This window comes from Cebus imitator, unplaced genomic scaffold (assembly GCF_001604975.1).
Source record: "Cebus imitator isolate Cc_AM_T3 unplaced genomic scaffold, Cebus_imitator-1.0 Scaffold242, whole genome shotgun sequence".
NCBI classification, from domain to species: domain Eukaryota; kingdom Metazoa; phylum Chordata; class Mammalia; order Primates; family Cebidae; genus Cebus; species Cebus imitator.
The window spans coordinates 3153200-3175589 of record NW_016107557.1 but is presented as its reverse complement, the minus strand read 5'-3'; the positions used below and the strand labels follow the sequence as shown (position 1 = coordinate 3175589).

At 38.1% G+C, this 22390-nt stretch overlaps 1 protein-coding gene across 1 annotated transcript in view; it reads left to right on the top strand.

Annotated features, from left to right (window-relative positions):
* The window catches only part of LOC108282511 (ATP synthase subunit g, mitochondrial-like), a 63158-nt gene extending 42199 nt beyond the window's left edge, over positions 1-20959 (top strand). The window contains exon 2 of the mRNA XM_037727846.1: positions 20544-20959. Within this exon, the coding sequence (XP_037583774.1) occupies positions 20544-20855 (312 nt within the window). The 3' untranslated portion in view covers positions 20856-20959. The remainder of the gene's footprint in view (positions 1-20543) is intronic.
* The last annotated feature ends 1431 nt before the right edge of the window (positions 20960-22390 follow it).

Genomic DNA, 22390 nt, shown 5'->3' with positions numbered 1-22390 from the left:
AAACCATAAATAAATAAAATAGAAAACAAAAAATAGAAAAAAATAAAATCAAAAACTGATGTGGTGAGAATATCAAAAATTTTGATAAACCTTCAGCTCATTTATCAGAAATAAAGAAAGAGATTCAATTCTTGATATCTGGAATTAGAGAGATGTCATCACTATAAATTCTACAGATATTAAAAGAATAGTTAAGAAATATTATGGAAAAATCTATGCCAATAGATTTGAAAAAGTATATGAAATGGACAAATTATTTGCTATCTTCTCAAAGCTCACTCAAGAAAAAATAGATAATATAAATATCCCTACATATACATAGAGCCTTTGATTGAGAACATTTCCACAATGAAATGTATTGGAACAGATGTATTCACTAGTGAATTCTATGAACTATTAAAAAAACTTATCAGCTGGACATGATGATGTACACCTGTGGTCCCAACTACTCAAGAGGCTGAGGCAGGAGGATCATTTGAGCTCAGAAATTCAAGTGTGCTACTTCACTCCAGCTTGGGCAACAGAGCAAGGCCCTGTCTCTATAAAAAAAAAATTAAAATTTAATGATTCACTTCTACAGAAACACTCTAGAAAATTGAAAAGGAAGCAATGCTTCCCAGATCTACATATGAAGCCACATTACTCTCTGATATGAAAACAAAACAAATATATTACAAAAAATAAAACATAGACCAATATTCCTCAGGAACATAGATGTAAAAATTGTAAGCAAAGTGCCAGCAAATCCGCTTCAATTATACAACATGATAATAAACACAACCAAATGGGGTTTGTCTCAGGACTCTAGAGTTGATCTAACATTTGAAAATCCAGCAATATAATTTCCCTCACCAACAAACTGAAAAAGATAAGCCACATTATTCACTTAATATGTGCATAAAAAGTACTTGGAAAAAGCCTTACATCCATTCCTGATAAAAGTACTCAGCAAACTAGAAATTAAAGAGAACTGTTTCCATCTGAAAAAGAAATCTATGTCAGACCTAAAGCTAATGTCAGACACAATTGTAAAAGGCTGAATGCTTTCCTCCTAAGCATACGTGCTCTCACGACTTTTATTCAGCATTGTATTGGAAAGTCTACTCAGTGAAAACAGGCAAGAAAAAGAAATAAAAGGCATCAAGTTTGAGATGGAAAAATTCAAAATTATTTTTAGACAACATGAACACCTGTTTAGAAAATCTGATAAAGCATGCAAAAAATATTCTGGAACTAATACGTGTTTAGCAACATGGCAGGACCCAAGATCAATATACAAAAGTAAATTGTATTTATAGATATTATAAATATACATTTAAAAATTAAATTAAATTCAATAAAACTTAGGGATAAATCTTACAAAAGATGTGCAAGACCTGTTCACTCTACCTTAGCAAATATTCCTAATAGAAATTAAAGGCCTAAGTATAAGTAAATGGAGAGATATACCATGTTCATGGGTAAGAAGACTGAATTAATATTAGTAAGATGCCACTTCTCCCCTTAATTAACCTATAGCTTCAATGAAATTTCAAAGATCCAGCAAGCATTTATTTTTTAAAAAATTGAACAGCTGATTTCAATATTTATGTGGAATTACAATGTACTTAGAATAGCTAAAACAACATCAAAGTAGAAAAAAAATTAGAGTAATAACACTATCTGATTTCAACTTATTATAAAGCTATAGTATTCAAGACAGAAAGGTATTATTGTTTCAGCAGACAATTTAAAAGTGTGAAGTAAGTAGAAAGTCCAGAAATAGACCACTTATTTATAGACAAGTGATTTTTGATGAAGGTGCAAAGGCAATTCAGTAGAGAAAGGATAGTCATTCTAAATAAATGACCCCCAAAATAACTGGATATCCTTAAGCTAAAACATGTGAAGTTCAATTAATAGCTCATGCCATTTGCCAGAATTAATTCAAATGAATCTATGATCTCCATACAAAACCTAAATTTATAAAACTTTTAGAAGAAAACAAGAGAAAAGAGTGACTGGTTTAGACAAAGATTTCTTAGACATGACACCAAAACAAAATCCATAAAGAAGTTGATAAATGTAACTTTATTAAAGCAAAAATGAAGAGACAATCCAGGAGAAAATGTTTTAAATCCTACATATGACCAAAAAAATTGTATCCAGAATTGTAAACTACTCTAAAAGTGAATAACAAGTAAACAACCCCATAAAAATGGGCAAAATATTTTAACAAGCTTCACCAAAGAAGATGTCGATACCACCTCACACCTATTTAAATGTGTCTAGTCATAAAGATTGACCACCTAAATGTTGATGAGGGTGAGGAAGAACTGGAATTCTCACACACTGTTGGTGGGAATTTAAAGTGAAAGAAACAACTTTCTGAAAACAATTTGGCAGTGTCTTAAATAGCTAAACCTACACCTTTCATATGAACCAGCAATTTCAATTCTAGATGTTGACTCGAGAAATAAAAGCATATTCATACAAAGAATATTCACAGCAGCTTTATTTGTAACAGTCAAAAACTGGAACCACTCTAAACATCCATTAACAAATGAATGGATAAACACATGGTGATATTGCCATACAGCTATAAAAAGAAAGTAAACCAGCGATACACACAACACAGATGGATCTAGTAATATTATGCTAAGTGAATAAAGTCAGAAGAATTGGAGTCTTGCTACAGATACTTCTCCACTTATGAGGGGGTTATGTCCACCTAAGTCAAAACCTTACATCAAAAGTGACTTAGGACATTTTCAATTTACAATAGGTTTATCTGGACATAACTCCATCCTAAATTGAGGAGTGTATGGTATGTGTATCATTTTTGCAGCATTGTAAGTTAAACCATTGTAAGTCTGGGACCATCTGCATATGGCTTAATTTGTATAAAATTTTAGGAAATGCAAGTTAATCTAGAGTGACAGAAAGAAGGTAAGTGCTTGTCCCTGGAAAGGGAAGGGATAGGCGGGAGGACTTCAAAGGAGTCCAAGGACATTTTGGGGAAGGATGAAAATGTTTGCCCCACTCGTGATGAGTGGTTTTCACCACAGAGACACTTAGAATTGACCTATGGCCATATGCTCCTTTTCTACAGGAGCGCAATAGCATGACAAGAAGTTCTGCTCAGCAGGGGTTTAATACTCTTCAGTAGATAGCAGGGTCTTGCTGTAGAACCCCAGGGAACAGCACTGTGACTCTCCGAATAGCCTTCACCAGAGAATCCCTAGGCATCTTCATATACCATGGATATCTCTGTGGTATTGTGGTACCTGATAAGTCACATGGTCCAAGTAACAAGGGTATTTGCATCATAGCATGAATCTGCTGCAGAATCTTCTTTTACAGATTCTACTTAAAACTGGCAGCCTTTCATGTCACTTGGTCTGTGAATTGAAGCACAATTACAAAGTGTGGTATATGCTGCCTCCCAGATCCAAAAGGCTTTCCAAGTACTATGTTTCTGTCTTAGTGGAAGAAGGTGCAAGGTACAATAACTTATTCTTCCCCTTGGAAGGAACATTCGTGACAATTCCCAGATGACTAGACTTCACTGATGTGACGGCAACCTAAAACTTGGTAGCGTTCATTTCTGACTCTGCAACCTGCATGTATCATCAGTGGGCATATTGTGAAACAAAGCAGGAAGTTCGATACAGCCCTGGGACAAGGTTGGGAATGCATCCTGCAATTGCTGTCTGTTCAGAAGGGCTTTTCTCCTTTCAGATGGAGGTAGAAAAGAACTCACTCATGACCTCAGTAGCCTCACACTGCATTGGTCTGCTGCCATGCCATTTGCAGATAGCACTGGGATTGTGGCTACTATTTGATTAAGTTTGCAATGGTTATCTGCTATTTTCTTTCTGTTTTCTTTTCCTTTTCTTACCTGTTGAAACCCTTGAAACAGCCTCCACCTACAGCAAAATAATAAATCATAAACACCACTACATTCCACATGGAAGAGATTATTGTGGCCCTTAAGGAGTGGAAAATATGCAAGTGTGTGCTTATCAATACATCTACATTTAATTCACCAACCTGATACCAAGATAGAAGCATTACCTTATTTTATAGGCCCTAATTCAATCATGCTTGAAATAAAAAGTCATGTAATGGTTCACAGCATTATAAGAATCTCTTAAATAGAATCATGCATTTCTGGTGCATTTTATAGTGAAAATTACACCCCTGAATAAAGGTAGACACTAGAGAGAAAAAGGACAGATGCTAATATGGACTTTCTTCTTAAAAACTGGTATAATAAAGGATTCATAGTTAAGCATCAAGCTCACATATGTGGCTTAGAGATTAGACACATGCCCCCATCTTAGTGCAAAATCAGAATGCCCTCAGCGTTCTGTCTGAAGAAAAGAATCAGCTGACAAAAAGCCCCTCTGACCCCAGTTTCCTTTCAGGTTTTGTGTCAGAAAGTATTGTTTATAAGTATCAGAGCCTAATTGACATAAGTGTGAAAAGGAGAGTGTTTACCAAAATCATAGGCCAACAGAGGTGGAGCTGGCGCTGGGCAATTTCTTTCTTTTCTTTTTTCTTACATTATCTTTTTTTCTCTTTTATTATTTTTATTATACTTAAGTTCTGGGGTACATGTGCACATGGTGCAGGATTGTTACATAGGTATACTCATGCCTTGGTGGTTTGCTGCCTCCATCCCTCCCTCACCTGCAATAGGTGTTTCTCCTAATGTTATCCCTCCCCAACCTCCCCACCCCCTGCTATCCCTCCCCCATACCCCCAGTCCCCAGCAGACCCCCATGTGTGATGTTCCTCTCCCTGTGTCCATGTGTTCTCATTGTTCAACATCCACTTATGAGTGAGAACACGCGGTGTTTAGTTTTCTGTTCTTGTGTCAGTTTGCTGAGAACGATGGTTTCCAGATTCATCCATGTCCCTGCAAAGGACGTGAACTCATCATTTTTTATGGCTGCATGGTATTCCATAGGGTATATGTGCCACATTTTCTTTATCTAGTCTTTCCTTGATGGGCATTTGGGTTGGTTCCACGTCTTTGCTATTTTAAACAGTGCCTCAATGAACATACATGTGTATGTGTCTTTATAAGAGAATGATTTATAATCCTTTGGATATATACCCAGTAATGGGATTGCTGGGTCAAATGGTATTTCTATTTCTAGATCCTTGAGGAATCGCCACACTGTCTTCCACAATGGTTGCACTAATTTACACTCCCACCAACAGCGTAAAATTGTTCCTATTTCTCTGCGTCCTGTCCAGCATCTGTTGTCTACAGATTTTTTAAAGATCGCCATTCTAACTGGTGTGAGATGGTATCTCAATGTGGGTTTGATTTGCATTCCTCTAATAAGCAGTGATGATGAGCATTTTTTCATATGTTTGTTGGCTGCATAAGTCTCTTCTTTGGCACTGGGCAATTTCACCAGGCGTTCTCACCACCTCAGAGTCTCTCTTGCTCTCTTTCTGGCTTTCCACTCTGAGTTAGTTTCCCTCTTCTTCTTGCAGACAGACCTGCATCACACAGCAGACAGTGCATTGCAAGAAACTTTAAACTCACATTCTTCTAACTTATGCAGGCCTAGGAGGGGAAATTCTACTCTCCCTTTCCACCAGCTCCAGTTAGAAATACTCCCGAGAAGTTTACCATTGTCCTGGCTTAGGTTACATGTCCACCTGTTAGACCAAACTGTGTGGCTTGCAGGTTAAGACTATCATTGCTCTTGCTTCCATTACACATCCCCATTTGTGGCTGAGAAGACAGGATATGCCACATTAAAACTGAAAGAGCCAGTGGGAAGGACACAAGAGCATTAGGAAGTAGCCATACCTTTTATTTTTGAGCTGACTAGAGACTTTTGGATTATACCACACAGAAGTGTTATATTCCTGGGAATGTGCTTTCTTCACCTACTAAAGAAAGGCACTGAATAAGTTGCAAAACTCCAAATAATTGTATCTCAAAATTACTACCTTCAAGAAGTTCAAAATTTAATAAAGAAAATAGCAACAACAACAAAACTAGAACTGACGGGGTTGCCAAGTGGTCTAAGAAAAATACAAGAATCTATTGTAGGTAAATGAATTTGGAGGAGAATCATATGTCCATCTATCCATCCGTCCATCCATCGACCAACCCATCCATGCTTAAAAATCACCCATGGAGCTTTGAAAAACATAGGTAACTAGGTAAACCTTCAGAGATGCTGATTTAGGAGTCTGGCGTAGGCTTGGATGTCTGTATTTTTAAAACCTTCTCTGAGACGTGGTGCTAAAACTGTAGATTCTGTGAGTGTTCAAAAGCAGCCCTGGAAACAAACTTGGGGCCGGTATATGCTCCATGTAAAATCGGCATAAATTTAGACAAAACAATTTTGGAGAAAACAGAACAGAGGTGGTAAAAAAAATTGTTGGTGTTTGGTTTGCTATATTTCAAGTTGAAGTGCGAACTGGTGGTGATGGTATTATTTCAAACATTCAGATTGTATTGGTTACAAAAGTACATATTTTGGGGCTGGGTGAGGTGGTTCACGCTTGTAATCCCAGCACTTTGGGAGGCCAAGGTCAGTGGATCACAAGATTGAGAGAACCATACCATCTTAGCCAACATGATGAAACCCCGTCTCTACTAAAAATACAAAAATTAGCTGGGCGTGGTGCTGTGAGCCTGTAGTCTCAGCTACTCGGGAGGCTAAAGCAGGAGAATCACTTGAACCTGGGAGGTGGAGGTTGCAGTGAGCTGAGATCGACCACGGCACTCCAGCCTGGCAACAGAGACTCCATATCAAAAAAAAAGTACGTATTTGAAGTATTGCTCCCATCAGTACCCATCTCAGCAGTGGGAAATCACCATCCGTCCGCAGCTTGTAAGTTTTCTGCACTCCTCCTTAGAGAACTCATAAACAGATAATGAACACAAGCAGCATGGGGCATCAGCTTGAACAGATCCTCGAAAGTGGGTTCAAAGTATATCTCTCTGGAAAGGAATCCCAGCTTCTACCTTGCATATCTTATAGAGCCCAGTACGTGTAGCAAACATAGTTTTAGAAGACATACCTTTTTCTTTTTGAGGCAGAGTTTCACTCTTGTTGCCCAGGCTGGAGTGCAGTGACATGATCTGGGCTCACTACAACATCCACCTCCCGGGTTCAAGCAATTTTCCTGACTCAGACTCCTGAATAGCTGGGATTACAGGCATCCACCACCACGTCTGACTAATTTTTTCTATTTTTAGTAGAGATGGGGTTTCACCATGTTGGGAGGCTGGTCTAACTCCTGACCTCAGGTGATCCGATCCACCCACTTTGGCCTCCCAAAGTGCTGGAATTACAGACGTGAGCCACCATGCCCAGCCACCTTTTTTAGACAAGATGTTTTCAGCAGGTGACAGAAAACCAGTTTTAGTTGCCACAACTTAAGAATGTTACTATTCACCAACTGGGGAGCCCAGAAGCAAGTTGGTCTTCAAAGTTACTGATTTACTGGTTCAATCATCATGTCTAGGACCTAGGGCTTTCTACCATCTGGTCTGTCAACTACAGCCTCAGCAACATCCTAAATCTCTCCTCCTTTACGGTCATAAGACAGCAGACTGGTTCTTCATGCTTCCTTGTATATAGATAGCCCCAGATCAGGGAAAGAATGGGACAGGGAGTCTGGCTTGTGTCTAGAGAGATGTTTCTCCGAAGCTTCCATCAAAGCACTCCCATCTTTGACCAGAATGAGGCAGCATGCTTAATCTCAAACAATCATTGCTGAAGACGAGAGGGCTGCCAACAGGCTTGCTCCTTGAGTTTAAGCTGCTTATTCAAACTACATTACTGATCAGGGAAGGAATGGAATAGATTTAGATGGTATCTGTGATGTTCATGCAACGTGGAAATTAAATGCCCTCCTTCACTTTTCCATTTCTTGCCTTTTGAGGAGCTACAGTAGAAATACAGGGTTGGTGACAATAAAAAGATGTGATTATTATTTTCATTGTGGTCATGGGGAAGATAAAAGAACCATAGGGCTAAGATAGTGTAAAAACCTCCTATTACCACATTCTGAAAGTCCGTCTGTATAAAGGCAAGAAAACAGACGCAGTTCCTGCTCTTGTGAAGCTGTCTGGCTTTGGGAATAATGGAAAGTGTTTACGTGAGGGAGTGCCTGAGAGATGGGCCTTCAAGGATCAGAGCGACCATGAGGGGTTGAGGTTTAAGATAGTTCATGAGTAGAAGACAGCATGAGTCCAATTGTTGCGACAGTGACGACAGACTCTGAGGGTAGCTCAAGTCCAACTCATCCAGAGTAAGTGACATATATGCATGGAAGAGCAGTGGGATAAGAGACCAGAAAGCTCATCCGAAAGATACTGCAGCAAACCTCCAGCACCAAACCAAATAAACTGTTGTTCAAATGTAGGTTACGTGAGACCAGTGAAAGTTTTAGAGTGGAAAATTTAAGTGATTCGAGCTGAACTTTTGGGAACTATCTTGTATGACCAATGTTTTGTGATCCAGAGGCCATATTTTGAAAGTATAAATTAAGATACTGGTGGAAAGGGAGAAGCAGAGGCATAGATGTTATTGATACAATTCTCAATGGCCTGGAAACCGACTGGAGGAGGGGGCTGAAGCACACAGGAGAGTTCAGAGTGATTCAGGATTTCAAGTGTGGATGCCTGGATGAAAACAGGTCTTCTTGGAGTGAGTTAGGAGAAGATGTAGGTCTGGGTGGGAAAGTGAGGGATTGAATTATGTAAACATTGACTTCATTCACCAACAAGGTCATTATATGGGAATAGTCAGAAAGTAGCTGGTTAGAACTTTGGGAGATAAGCCTTGACTAGAGGTATAGGTTTTTATTTCCGACAAAGGCAGATGCCTGCGTTCCAAACATGAGCTCCTGTGTCAGAGTCTTTGGCACAGGCAACGGACTCTTTGTTTTCTTTTTTTTTTCCTATATATTTTATTGCACTTTAGGTTCTTGGGTACATGTGCAGAACATACAGGATTGTTGCATAGGTACATACATAGCAATGTGGTTTACTGCCTCCATCCCCTCATCACCTATATCTGGCATTTCTCCCCATGTTATTTCTCCCCAACCTCCCTACCCGCCGCTGTCCCTCCCCTATTCCCAACAGACCCCAGTGTGTGATGCTCCCCTCCCTGTGTCCATGTGTGGACTCTTTATTTTCAAATGCATCATGGGAGATTCCAACGCCCACAGAGTGTTGACAGCCACAGCCTAAGTGCCCACTTTTGCTGATAGGACACTTCTGCATGTCCTTCCTGCCAATTCCACTTACAGGCTCAATTTTGTCTACATTTCATCTATATGTCAAGAGTCCATTTAGTATATTTTCCTAAGCCCCTTTTCCTCAACACATTGAGCACATGAAAGCAACTGGAAGGCCTATCTCTTTTCTACAACTTCAGTGCTTTTAAAAACCACATATTGCATTTTGTTTGTGTGCTGCAAATGCTGTCATAAACAATTCAAGTTCAACTACAGTCTTTAAACTGGTCTAAACAGAGTATCTACTATGGTTTCCATTCCTATATTTAAGGGAAGAACAGAAATGTAAATGACCCACACTTTGCACACTCTTTTGTACAGGGTTCCAGCACATCATGAATTTGGGGTAAAGAGTTCTGAATTACAGAGTGCCATTTGGGAGTTTTTCATTATTTGTACACTGGTAAATGTTTACTGCTTTTTGCATTCTTTCTTTTCCAAAAGAGAGATTTTATAAAGAAAAATATGTCCCAATGAGTGTATCAGCTTCTTTATTTTCCCAAGAGTTAACCTTGTTTCTGTCCAACACAAAGAGAAAATAGTACACAAAAAGAAAGCAGTAGTGACAATACGATAGAAAACACACAAAAGATTAGATCAGAATACGTAAGGGGAACCTGCAATTCAATCTTAAAATAAATGCCAATAACCTAATAGTAACATGGGCTTTGTTAATGAAGAGGAAGACCACTTAAGAGAAATATAAATAACCAGCAAAACAAAATAGCATATGTTGAACTCACCAGTCAAAAAATAAATGCCTACTAACCTAAGAAGGTTCTATTTTTTTCACCTACCAGGTTGAAAAACCTAAAACTCTGATAGTTTGGTACAAGTAAGGATATGGAGACACTGGTAGCTTTGATGTATTCTTAGGGGTATAATTGGGCACAAACATCCAGGGAGCTTGCAGTCTCTGTTTACATTAAAACAGACATATCCTCCGACCCAGAAATATATCTTGCCCAGATCTAATTCACAGGAATGCTCACACACGCACCAAAAAACTATGTAAAGGGCATGTCACAACACTGGTCGTCAAAGTGAGAAACTGAAAAAAATAGCAATATAAAATAAAGCCAGCAATAAGATAGGCGATAAGCTGTGATGTATACATATTATGGAGGACCAGGGCAGATAAATATAAGGAAGTGCATCTTTACAATGTTGACGGGGTGAGTGGGGGGGGTGATATTTTATCCAATAAAAAAGTAGAAGAATGTGATTTATAACTTGAGGATAATTTCAAAAACACAAATAGATACTGAATCTTTCCTGAGGACAGAAATTGACTGGATGATGGGGCTGAGGTATACAGGAGAGTTCAGAGTGACCCAAGAATTCAAGTGTAGATATCTGGAAGAAAACAGGGCTTTTTGGGGTAAGTTAGGAGGAGGTGTAGGTCTGGGTAAGAAAGTGAGGGGTTGAATTATGTACACTGTTCTCTTGCCACACACATGACCTTGGAAAGTAGTTCTCCCTATTGCTTTGTCCATGGCTTACTATTGACAAAGTCTAAATTAGAATTGAGGTCTTCTGGGGTCATGTTCGCCATGTCACTCTTGCTTCTTGTGTCTGTGACTGACAAACTTAACATAATCCACTTCAAATCATCTGTCTTGGGTTAGCCCCACATGGTTACATTCCAAAGATCAACTCACCTGGGCCATATGTGCCTCACTCATCTCAGACATACACAGTGCACTGCAGTCTGGCTACCATGTGGCACCCTCAGCCTCTCCAGATCCAGACACATCCCTGAGCTCTGTGCTGGGGAACGGGGACAAAGATCAATTACCTGACATTTTGCCAGTCATACCACAGGCCCTTAGACCAGATCATCCTGTGATTGACAAACTGGGTTATTCAGTCCAAGCGAAAAACATTCCACATTAAAATATGAATTAACAAAAAAATGTTTTTCTAAATCCATGAAATAAGGAGTTGGCTTTTCAAACCTCTCATCATGTTTATAATATAATACAAATAAATACACATCAATGGGGGAAATCTCACCAAAGTCTTTTTCACTCTTATACATTTCTTTAGAATATATTAACCCTATTTTCCCCCCACTCTCAAATCATTCACATCAGTAAGCAAAGCAGCAGAGCTTTTCCCCTGGAAGAAATAAGAGACAAGGAATAGCAGGTAGCCTGTGTATTTTGAAATACTAAGAAGGAATCCATAATCCCTTTGGCATCCTAGTGCTGTTTCCAGCCTCTCCAAGGAGCACAGGACAGACGTCTTGGAAGGACGAGGCCTCTGGGGACTTGGCTGAGTGATCTCTTCTCTCAACTGAATCTGATGTTGGCAGACAATGAAAGACACTGTGCAAGGTAGTAGTCCATGAAATCATGGCTAATCACATACTCAGTTGTATGTTTTTAAACATATCATGAGAAATTCTTGTAAAAGTTGATGCAAACGTTAAATAAAAGAAAACCAGGAACATCCTTGGAAACTATGGAGGCAGTATGAGGAATATTATTCTGCTAAACAAGAAAGATTCAGGAGCACCATTCTCTTGCCACCCAAGTGACCTTGGAAAGCAGTTCTCCCTATTTCTTTGTCCATAAACTAAGAGAACAAACTACTTCATAAGTTGTTCCCAGAATCAAATGAAGTATCTGTACACAGATTAGTTCTTGTTGTGGAAATCTATTTTTAAAAGATAGCATTATGGAATTTTTGAAATCTGCATTTAATTATCTCTAGAATTGTAAACAGAAAAACATTCTTCATTATATAATTATAGCTACACTTACTGGGAATAAACTTCAAGTTGGTACTTAAGAAGAAACAATCAATCAATACACTATCTCCATAGCCAAATGATTAGGTTGCTGACCTCTATAGCTCAGGATCTTTTCCGTTAAATAAACCAAGAAGCTAGTGTTCTGGATAGTGACTCAATTTTTGTCATGTTTTTTCTTTTTGAAATATTGTAAAATCTTCCTTGGTACAACTTAGTTTTCTCTGATCCAACATAATCTTAACAGAAATGCTAACCCAGGCTCTGAAGTTAAATATCTGCATTTATTTTTAAGGTGATTGTCCAGATTAAGTATATATCATTGAGTTTAGATAATAATCAAAGCTTAAACAAAAATTAGAACATCCTCATGCAAATCTTTAAGAACCTGAGGATAAACCTTTGTATTAAGCTTTAGCATTTGTGGTAGAATCTTTTCTAGGTAAGGACTGAGATTGCACAGTGACCAAAACCTATTGGAGAGGAGATTATCTCACTCCTATGAGGATTAAGAATCCGAGGCCTTGGAGAGCTGAGAGACGGCGTGTCATCCCTCCTTGTCTAGCCTTATGAACTGGGTTTAAATCTTTAGGATGATCAACTGTTTCCAGAAGATGCTTTTTGAAATTGAATGCAAGTAGAACTGTGTTGGCATCCAGGTGAAGAACTAGGACAGAGTTTGAGATAGTGTCATTTTTATGTTTCTGCATAGACCCCAATATGATCTTGCAAATCCAAATGGGGGCGGGGGAACATAAGTAGACAAAACTCAAAAATTGGGGGTTTTGGTATCCTCCAAAGAAGCAGTAGGCTCCTTTAAGCAGCTTTGCAGGCAGCAGGCAAGGACACAAAGAAGCGTGTCAGTGATAATGAGCTGAAGAACACTTTGCCATCTCATGTGAGACACAATCAGATACAAGACTCCTTTAAACAAGAGCAGGCTTTAGGGGAATGAGCTGAGTCCTGAGGCTAGGCCACATGCCAGGAGATGGGTGATTCAGAGCATTAAGGTTTGTAACAATTTATAGAGATTGGAACTGGAATACGGTATATTGATTTTAGCTAGTTACCTAGATAGATGGATGTGTGGAACTTTAAAAAGAAAAAGAAAAGAAAAAGTGTTGAAAATATAATAAAACAGCATTTAGTGAATCTGTTAATCTCTTACTTACCTATCTATTTCCCAAGGCTGTTTAAACGACCTTCTCTTTTAATACAGTCATGCATTACATAAAGACATTTTAGTCAATGACAGGCAACATACACGAAAGGGATCCCACAAGAATGTAAGACCATATTTTGAAATTGAATGCAAGTAGAACTGTGTTGGCATCCAGGTGAAGAACTAGGACAGAGTTTGAGATAGTGTCATTTTTATGTTTCTGCATAGACCCCAATATGATCTTGCAAATCCAAATGGGGGCCGGGGAACATAAGTAGACAAAACTCAAAAATTGGGGGTTTTGGTATCCTCCAAAGAAGCAGTAGGCTCCTTTAAGCAGCTTTGCAGGCAGCAGGCAAGGACACAAAGAAGCGTGTCAGTGATAATGAGCTGAAGAACACTTTGCCATCTCATGTGAGACACACAAGGCTGGACAGATTTGCCTTGGACAATAGGCTACATTGTTTAACCTGTGTGTAGTAAGTTCTGCCATTTAGGTTTGTAAAAACATACCCCATGATGTTGGCACAATGATGAAATTGCCTAATGCCACATTTTTTAGAACACAGCCCTGTTGTTAAGCAATGCATGGGTGTACTTTTATTTTATTTTCCCCTTTTCACCCAAATTTAATAACAACTTTAGGTATCTTTACCATAACTTTCTCATGAACATTGATGAATAAAAATTCTCAACAAAATTTTAACAGATCAAATTCAACAATGCATTTTTAAAATGTACATATCAGCCTGGTATGGTGGAGTGCGCTTATAATTCCAGCTACTTGGGAGGCTGAGGCAGGAGAATTGCTTGAAACCAGGAGGCGGAGGTTGCAGTGAGCTGAGATAGCACCACTGCACTCCAGCCTGGGCAACAGAGTGAGACTCTGTCTCAAAAAACAAAATAAAATAAAATGTACATACCACAACCAAGTGAGATTTATTCCAAGTATGCCAGTCTGGATAGACATTTAAAAATCAATTAATATATTCTATTATAGCAAGAAAATAATCGATGCAGAAAAAACATTTGACAAAATCCAACACCATTTAATGATAAAAACTCAGAAAACTAGGAGTACTTAAGTAGAAAATCACAAACAATTGACAAAATAAGTCTCCTCCTGGAACTAATAAGCAACCATATCAAGACTGCATAATGCAAAGTTAACATGCAAAAGTCAACTGTTTTCCTATATACCAGCAATGAACAATTACAATTCGAAATTAAAGCACAAAACCAGTTACAACTGCTCAAAAAATAAAATTCTTAAGTGCAAACCTATTAAAATATGCACAGGGTCTATATAGAGTAAAATATAAAAGCCTGATAAAAGAAATTAAAGAGGATCTAATTAAATGGAGATATATTCTATGCTCATGAATTTGAAGACTCAGTATATTCAACAGGTTAATTCTGTCCCACAGGATCTGTGGATTCAAGGCAATACCATTTAAGAGTCCAGCAAGCTGTTTTCTGGATATTGATAAAATGAATTTAAAGTTATATGAAAATGTAAAAGAAAAAATAGCCAACAGGATACTGAAAAATAATAAATTCAGCACACTAACGCTACTTGACATTAAGACTTATGAAACAATGGTAATCAAGGCAACACCACGATACTTACAAAAGAATGCCTACGTGTACCAGTGGAACAGAGCACAGAGTCAAGAAACAGACCCACAGAAATGTAGTTTACTAACCAGTGACAAAGGAGCAGTGCCAATACAGTGGTGCACTCACTGCTTATAAAAGTGAAGACTCCATACAGGATAGACGTCTATGAAAATGAGTTGATTGTTTTAAATGCTGTGTATTTATACAATGTAATGATGTGGATTTCTACATAAAAAATGTCTAGGCTATATTGTTAAAGGAAAGCATAGTTTTCAAAAAAGTTATGCATAAAATTATGCCATTTATGTAGAAATATAACATGTAAACTTGTAGAAAAAAACTTGAATCAACATATATCAAACTATGGAGCAATAATCATCTGTGAATGTGAAATTATAATTATAGTTAATTTTTATTTTATTTTTTATGTATTACAAATATTTTTTGAAAATAAAAATATATTGCTGTTATTTGGTATGCTTGCCATTAAGGTTCTCTGGTCCAGCATGTCTTCCTCCACAAAATGGTAGTATGGGGTGTAGGTGTCAAATTTTCAGTTGTATTGTAGCAGTGCTAAGAGGTCAAATATTTAGAATAAGATATTCCCTATTTCCATGAAACATAGAAAGAGTAACATCTAACACATGGAAGAGAAGGGCAGAATCTGAGATGCGAGCTGCACCTGCCCCAGTGTCTGCTCCATCATGGAGTGCCATTGTTAGGGGAGCAAGAGTTCCAGAGAGAGCATGAAAATGATCAAAAATCCTCACCCACAGCACAGATGATGGAATGAAAGAGTAAAGATATCTCATGTGCAATTATGGTAGCTTGTTTTTTCCCAGTGGTATGAAGCAGGGATTAGATCTTCTTTCAATAGTAATTTATGATTAATTTTGTAATAAAATTATGAATGTGTTATAAGAACTTTAAAAATCAATTGAATATGTTAGGTTGAATCATATGAGGGAATATATAGCATTAGGTGTGGTGCAGTTAAGGAAAATGGAATTACTGGATCCCCACCCTGGGACTGCTCCCACTGCCAAAGCTGAATGTAAATCAAACTGGAACCAGAAGGAGACGGAAGCCAATAAGACCTATCCCAGTGTAAAGGGGTGTATGGGGGTGTAACACACCAGGACAGTCCTTCTTACAGTGAGGGACAGAGAACCTAGGGGTAGGCAAAGCTCGAGAGTCTGAACAGTCAGGCAGTGATGTTAGAGAAGCTGGATAGAATCCTGTGGGGATGGGATGGGGACATTGACAAGGCTCATGAACAAAGGGGAGCTCCACTCCTAAAGGACCTGAATTGATAGATGGACAAAAGATGGATTCAGCCATCGCTAAGGCAAAAGCCTAATTGTAAGAAGTGCGTCCCAAGACCATGGAAAAACGCATATCCCAAGGGACCTGATTCTGTTTCAAGCTGCTTCACAGCTCCCTGTGTAAGATGCCCAGTGGTCCTGAATATTTTGTGTGGGAGCCAGGAAAGGGGGCAACATTCAGACTACAGCTGAAGTCCAAGGAGTCCCCACCTTCAGGAGGATGCAGATGACAGTTTGAGTATCTTTTGAACTAAAGGGGACAAGGTTATTTTTAATGTATGCATTTAAAAAGTAAGAATGCAGAGAATGGCTAAAGAAAAGATAACATAAAATCCCTCCCATACAACAGGATCCTTGAAGCAAAGCACATGGTAGCAAGATCATGGTCGTCTCTCCGTTCATCTACACCATGTCTGCAGCCAGCTGCTGGCAGCGTACGTGGTAGTAGACTGAAGTATTCCACATTTCTGGACCTCTTCCAGCTGCACTGGACTGGAGTGTATGCCAGATAAAGGGCTGGCCAAATACCACTGCTGGAGCCTCAAAACAACAGATCTACAACGAAGTGTGAAGGCCATCCTGAAGTGCCAACATTTCCATCTGGGGGTCCATTTGCAAAAGTGCATGCATGCCACGTTTTAATTTTCAGAAGAGATACGCACTTTGAGTGCATGATGATGTAAGGAGAACTGCACATGTGTGGTCATCAATGCAGGGCTATTATTTATTCTGAAATACTTCACATTGTTGCCTACTCTTCTCAGCTCAAGCCTAAATAGCATGCGAGCACTTCTTTCAAAGGCTGCTTCTCTACAGGAGTGTGGGAGTAGGTTGATGCTCTCCTAGGGATGGGGCCTCTGTTTTTGAAAAAGCATATTCAATTTCATGCAATTTTCTGTTGGAAAAAAATTATAAGGCCTAGTGTCATCATATCAATGGCAGAAAATAAAAGTTAAAACCTTTTTGACCAGAAGATTTGGGTAAGGTGAACCACGTTAAGTTTGGCTTTCTTTGTAATGGCACCTGTTTGGTTGCAATGTTCTCCATCTTCCCACTACATAAGATGGAGAATTCCTGAAGGACAGGGATAACAGCAAAAATAATACTTTCTACATTCACACAGGGTTTTACAAGGTGTTGAAGAGCTTTCTCTGCTAAATTCAGCATGCTGAAACAGGTAGCTGCAGAGGGACTGTGGACAGATTTCCTGGGTTTCAAACCTAGCTTCACCAGGACAAAACTGCGTGACTTTGGGCAAGTACCCTCATCTATAACATGGCGACAATAATACTTCATCCTCCTAGGGCTCATAACCCTCAGTTGTGTGTATTAAATGCATTTTGTATAAAAAGCACTCAGCATAGTTCCAACCTCCTAGGGGCTGAGAAGGAAATATGGGCTGTCATTGGACATGGAACACACGTGTACTTGTGTGATCCTTGTAACAATCCTGTGACTGTCATGGAAGTCAGGTCCATTTTGCACAGATGAGAAACTAGGTCACAGGAAGTCTTGCCTAAAGCCTAGACATTCCTCTCAAGGAACTAATTACAAAAATCTTGTCATTAGCTTGGGTCCTTTTTCAGTCGACATCAATCTAGGAGTAAACAAGGGTAACAACAATGCTATGAAGTAACATTTCTTTGGCCCACCCTCACCAGCAATTTGGAAGATTCCAGTTTCCATAAGATTCACTTGAGCTGTTCTGGGAGTCTCAGGACTGTGTGATAGGTCCTCACACACAAGTCTGCTTAGTTTTCACTTGATGAGTAACTTTTTTGTCATTGACTCCATCTGCCGTGGGGGTGTCTCAGCCAAAGCTGCCACCCCATCACATCTTTCCCCACGTGCTCACACTTAGGCAACCCAAGTCTCAGCTGTGGCGTCTTCTGCTCCAGCTGCTGGACTGTCTGTCTCACCAGCCGTCTGCCTAGGATAGGACACAGCCCAAACCTAGGCTCAGGCTGTGACCCATCACTCATGTAGAAAATCAGGAGCTTAATTCCTTCTCAATCAATATATTAATTCTTTATTAGTAATAAAATGTTAAAGTATACTTTTCAAAAATGCAAAATCATGATTCTCAGGCAAATACAAAATAAGCACACGTCAAAGATGTTTTCTCAAACTCATTAATTAAAGGGGAGCCAGTAAGTTGTTATGACCACTTCCAAAAGCATTATAGAAGCAAAGGCACTTTATGGGAGGATAAGATTTCTGGCTTAGACACAAAATTGATTAATGTCCAATAGGCCTGTAAAGAAAGAAATTATTATTCTAGTGAAATATAGAATCTCTCCTACCAAGTCTGTTAGGTTAAAAACCAAAACAAAACAAAAAAATTCTTTCATACATCTTATTAAGGTGTCTAAGAATTGACCATCTAAGTAGAGAGAAACCCAAGTTTTAACATAATGATATTTGGCAGTATAAGTTCCACAAGACTTTTTCATCTCCTTATGAATAAATCTATCAAAATTTGGTCAACTTTGGCAAAATTTTAATATATTTTATCACATCTTTCAGATTCACTGTTGTAAATCAAAACAAATTATTTGCTAACCTTCTACAACTTTCTATATGCATTCAGATTTTGTTTTTTACTCTTATCTAACTTTCTGGAATAGCCTAATGACATAACTCTTCTAAATTCTTGTTAACTTACTAAAGAAGAACATATTAAACAACAAAAAAAATCCCTTACTTGCACAGTCAGTTTTCTCCATTAATATTCCTCATAATCAAGTCTCAATTACCAGTACAAGTTATAACTTAAAAGCAAACTAACTCTTATTACAAGAAAAAACTGGGCGGCAGAAATTGAGAAATACCTGTTGTGCATATTTCAGCAGATGAGCAAAGCTAGCAAATGCACAGAAAACTATTTTCCACAGCTATATACATCCCTTTTACTTCTGTCCTGAGTGGAATCAGAAATGGCTTTATTAATAGGATATTATGGCGTATGAAAATAAGAAGTAAAAGCATGTATTATATATTTTTTTTTTGAGATGGAGTTTCACTCTTGTTACCAAGGCCGGAGTGCAGTGGCACGATCTCAGCTCGCTGCAACCTCTGCCTCCTGGGTTCAAGCAATTCTCCTTCCTCAGCCTCCTGCGTATCTGGGACCACAGGCGCGCACCACCATGCCCAGCTAATTTTTGTATTTTTAGTAGAGACGGGGTTTCACCATGTTGGCCAGGATGGTCTTGATCTCTTGACATCTTGATCCACCCGCCTTGGCCTCCCAAAGTGCTGGGATTGTAGGCGTGAGCCACCGCGCATGGCCAAAAGCAGGTAATTTTAATTTATGTTTAGTAAGATCTCAGTATTCAATTTTACTAAGAAAAAGAGTGTTTTATAATCTAAGGACGTTGATCTATGTAGAAGGTAAAAATTTCTGTTGATATAAAAATTTGGTAAATAATTATTTAATTTGCTTGAACACATATGTGTTATTTCCATAATCTTAAGCATGATGTGGTGGCAGTATTTGCTTTTTACTTTATTTAAATCAATAAAATGTTTGAAGAATCCAATATAAAACAAATTTCATGAAGAAAGAGTGAGAACCCAGAGTGTTGTAAAGTCATATGCAAGAGTTTCTTATCAACAAATGCAGTAAATAATATACATATATGTTATTGCATACATATATATTGCATATATATTATATATGAAAGATAGCAAATATGTATATATATACACATACATTATATATACAATATATATAATATATAATATGTATCAATATATATAATATATACAATATATATTATACGTACAATGTATATTATGGACATTACATATACTATATATAATATATAATGTATTTCATCTTTACTTCTTGTACTCTTCTTTTATATCACTTTCTTGGCATAATCTCCTCCTCCTCTGTCCCTATCTCTGTGCCAAACATATTTTCGAGGAAACCAGAATTGATCACACACACACACACACACACACACAGAGCAGGAGATGAGCAGCCGGTGAGTGAGCATTACCACATGAACTCCTCCTGTCAGATGAACAGTGCATTAGATTCTCATAGGAGTGCGAACTCCATTGTGAACACACGCACACACACACACACACACACACACACACAAAATATTGCTCCTGTACTGTGATCATATTCGAATTATCCCTCCTTTTCTGAAATCTTTTTTCCTTAATTCACAACCAAATATGATGATGGCTGAAAAAGTTAATAGATCACTAAAACTAAATTAATGGTAGCTAGCATTGTAGGTGGCTATAGCAGTTAAGTGAATGGGGATGGCTTCTCAGTTATCAGCAAATGTAACAAAAGATTGAAATTAACATACGTTGCTTGCAGATGATGTAACTATTTACATAGAAAATCCCAAAGAATCAGAAAAAATACTCCTACAATAAGTGATTATATCAGTGTTGTAAATTTATCTGTAACCTTGTGGAGAAGACCCTGGCGCTGGTGAACGCTGCTGTGACTTACTCGAAGCCTCAGTTGGCCACATTTTGGTACTACGCCAAGGTTGAGCTGATTCCTCCCACCCCTGCTGAGATCCCTAGAGTTATTCAGAGCCTGAAAGAAATAGTCAATAGTGCTCAGACTGGTAGCTTCAAACAACTCACAGTTAAGGAAGCTGTGCTGAATGGTTTGGTGGCCACTGAGGTGTTGATGTGGTTTTATGTCGGAGAGATCATAGGCAAGCATGGCATCATTGGCTATGATGTTTGAAGACCAATCTTTAACATCTGGTTATATTTGATTTATTATTTGAGTGTTGTTGGACCACGTGTGATCAGACTGCTATCTGAATAAAATAAGATGTGTTAAAAAAATATACAAAAGTCAACTACTTTCCCCTTTATAAGGAATGAACAATTAGAATTTGAAACTAAAACACCATACCATTTACATTAGCATTAACAAACAAATGAAATACTTAGTTATAGATTGAACAAAATATGTATAAAAATCTATGTAAGGAAAACTATAAAAACTCTGATGGAGGAAATCAAAGATCTAACTATGTTATTGCAACCATATGGCACTCTGGGAAAGGCAAAACATAGAGATAGTAAAAAGATCAGTGGTTGTCAGTAGTTTAGAGAAAGGATGCAGAGGATAAAAAATGGGATGTAGGGGATACTGGGTGTGATGCAGACAGCTAATATGTGTGATACTGGAATGGTGGATGCATGACCATGCACATTTCCCAAAGCCCATAGACTTATGTAACAGAAGGTAGCCTAATGTAAACTTCAGACTTTGGCTATCAACCATGTATCTATACTGGCTCATCAGTTATGACGCATATACCACACTAATGCAAGCTGTTTGTAGTAGGGGAAACAGGAGGAGAAGGGGACAGGGAAGAGAAAATATACTGGAACTCTCTGCACTGTTCTGTAAACCTAAAAACTAAAAACTACCCTGATACATATTTTTTTTTTTAAATAAGGTCACAACGGTTTGCAAAACAGACTAATTATTCTACTGATGTGACCTTCAAATAGAACATACTATCCACTGGCAATCATGTAACACTGACTTTTAAAACAAGGAAACCAATAACGCATCCTATTTGGAATGTTGGTATGTTCGATCTCAATTACCAATAAGTTTAGGTCATAATGGGATCTGTTTTCTTTTTTTTTAATAAAGCAATTTGGGAAGATAGGAGCAAAGTGGAACTTTTCTAGCACCAGGAGTAGCCATGGGATCTTGCATGCCAGGCCGAGGACTCCTCCTTCTCTCTGTTTTCTCTATATCAAGGCTACAGTAGAACTTGAGGAATCAAATAAAGTAATTGCAGGGCAATAAAGTGAGGTGGGTGTTAGAGGATTAAAAGTGAGTTTACATATGTGGACTATATCTCTTTTAGAAACAGGTCATGGTGGTGTGCACATGTGTCTATGTGTGAGAGCATATACATGCACACATCCATGCATTTTTAATGGTCCCCTTATCAATTATTGATATAATCTGAAAGCTATCACTTTAATTGCTCTTCTGGAGTGTGATTTCTCAGTCCTGGATATTGTATGATTGTGATGACTATCTCCATTAGTATATAAAAGCAAAACTAGGTAATATAAATGCAATTTTAGCAGAGCATAAATTTTATGCTTTTTAGAGAATTATGATCAGGGCTGTTATACATTATATTTGCTAAAAAAAAATAGAAGAAAAGTAATGATGGGGTCAAGCAGAAAGAGGATTAAAATACAGGAAAATAATATGAATAAGTAAGGATAATCTTGAATAAT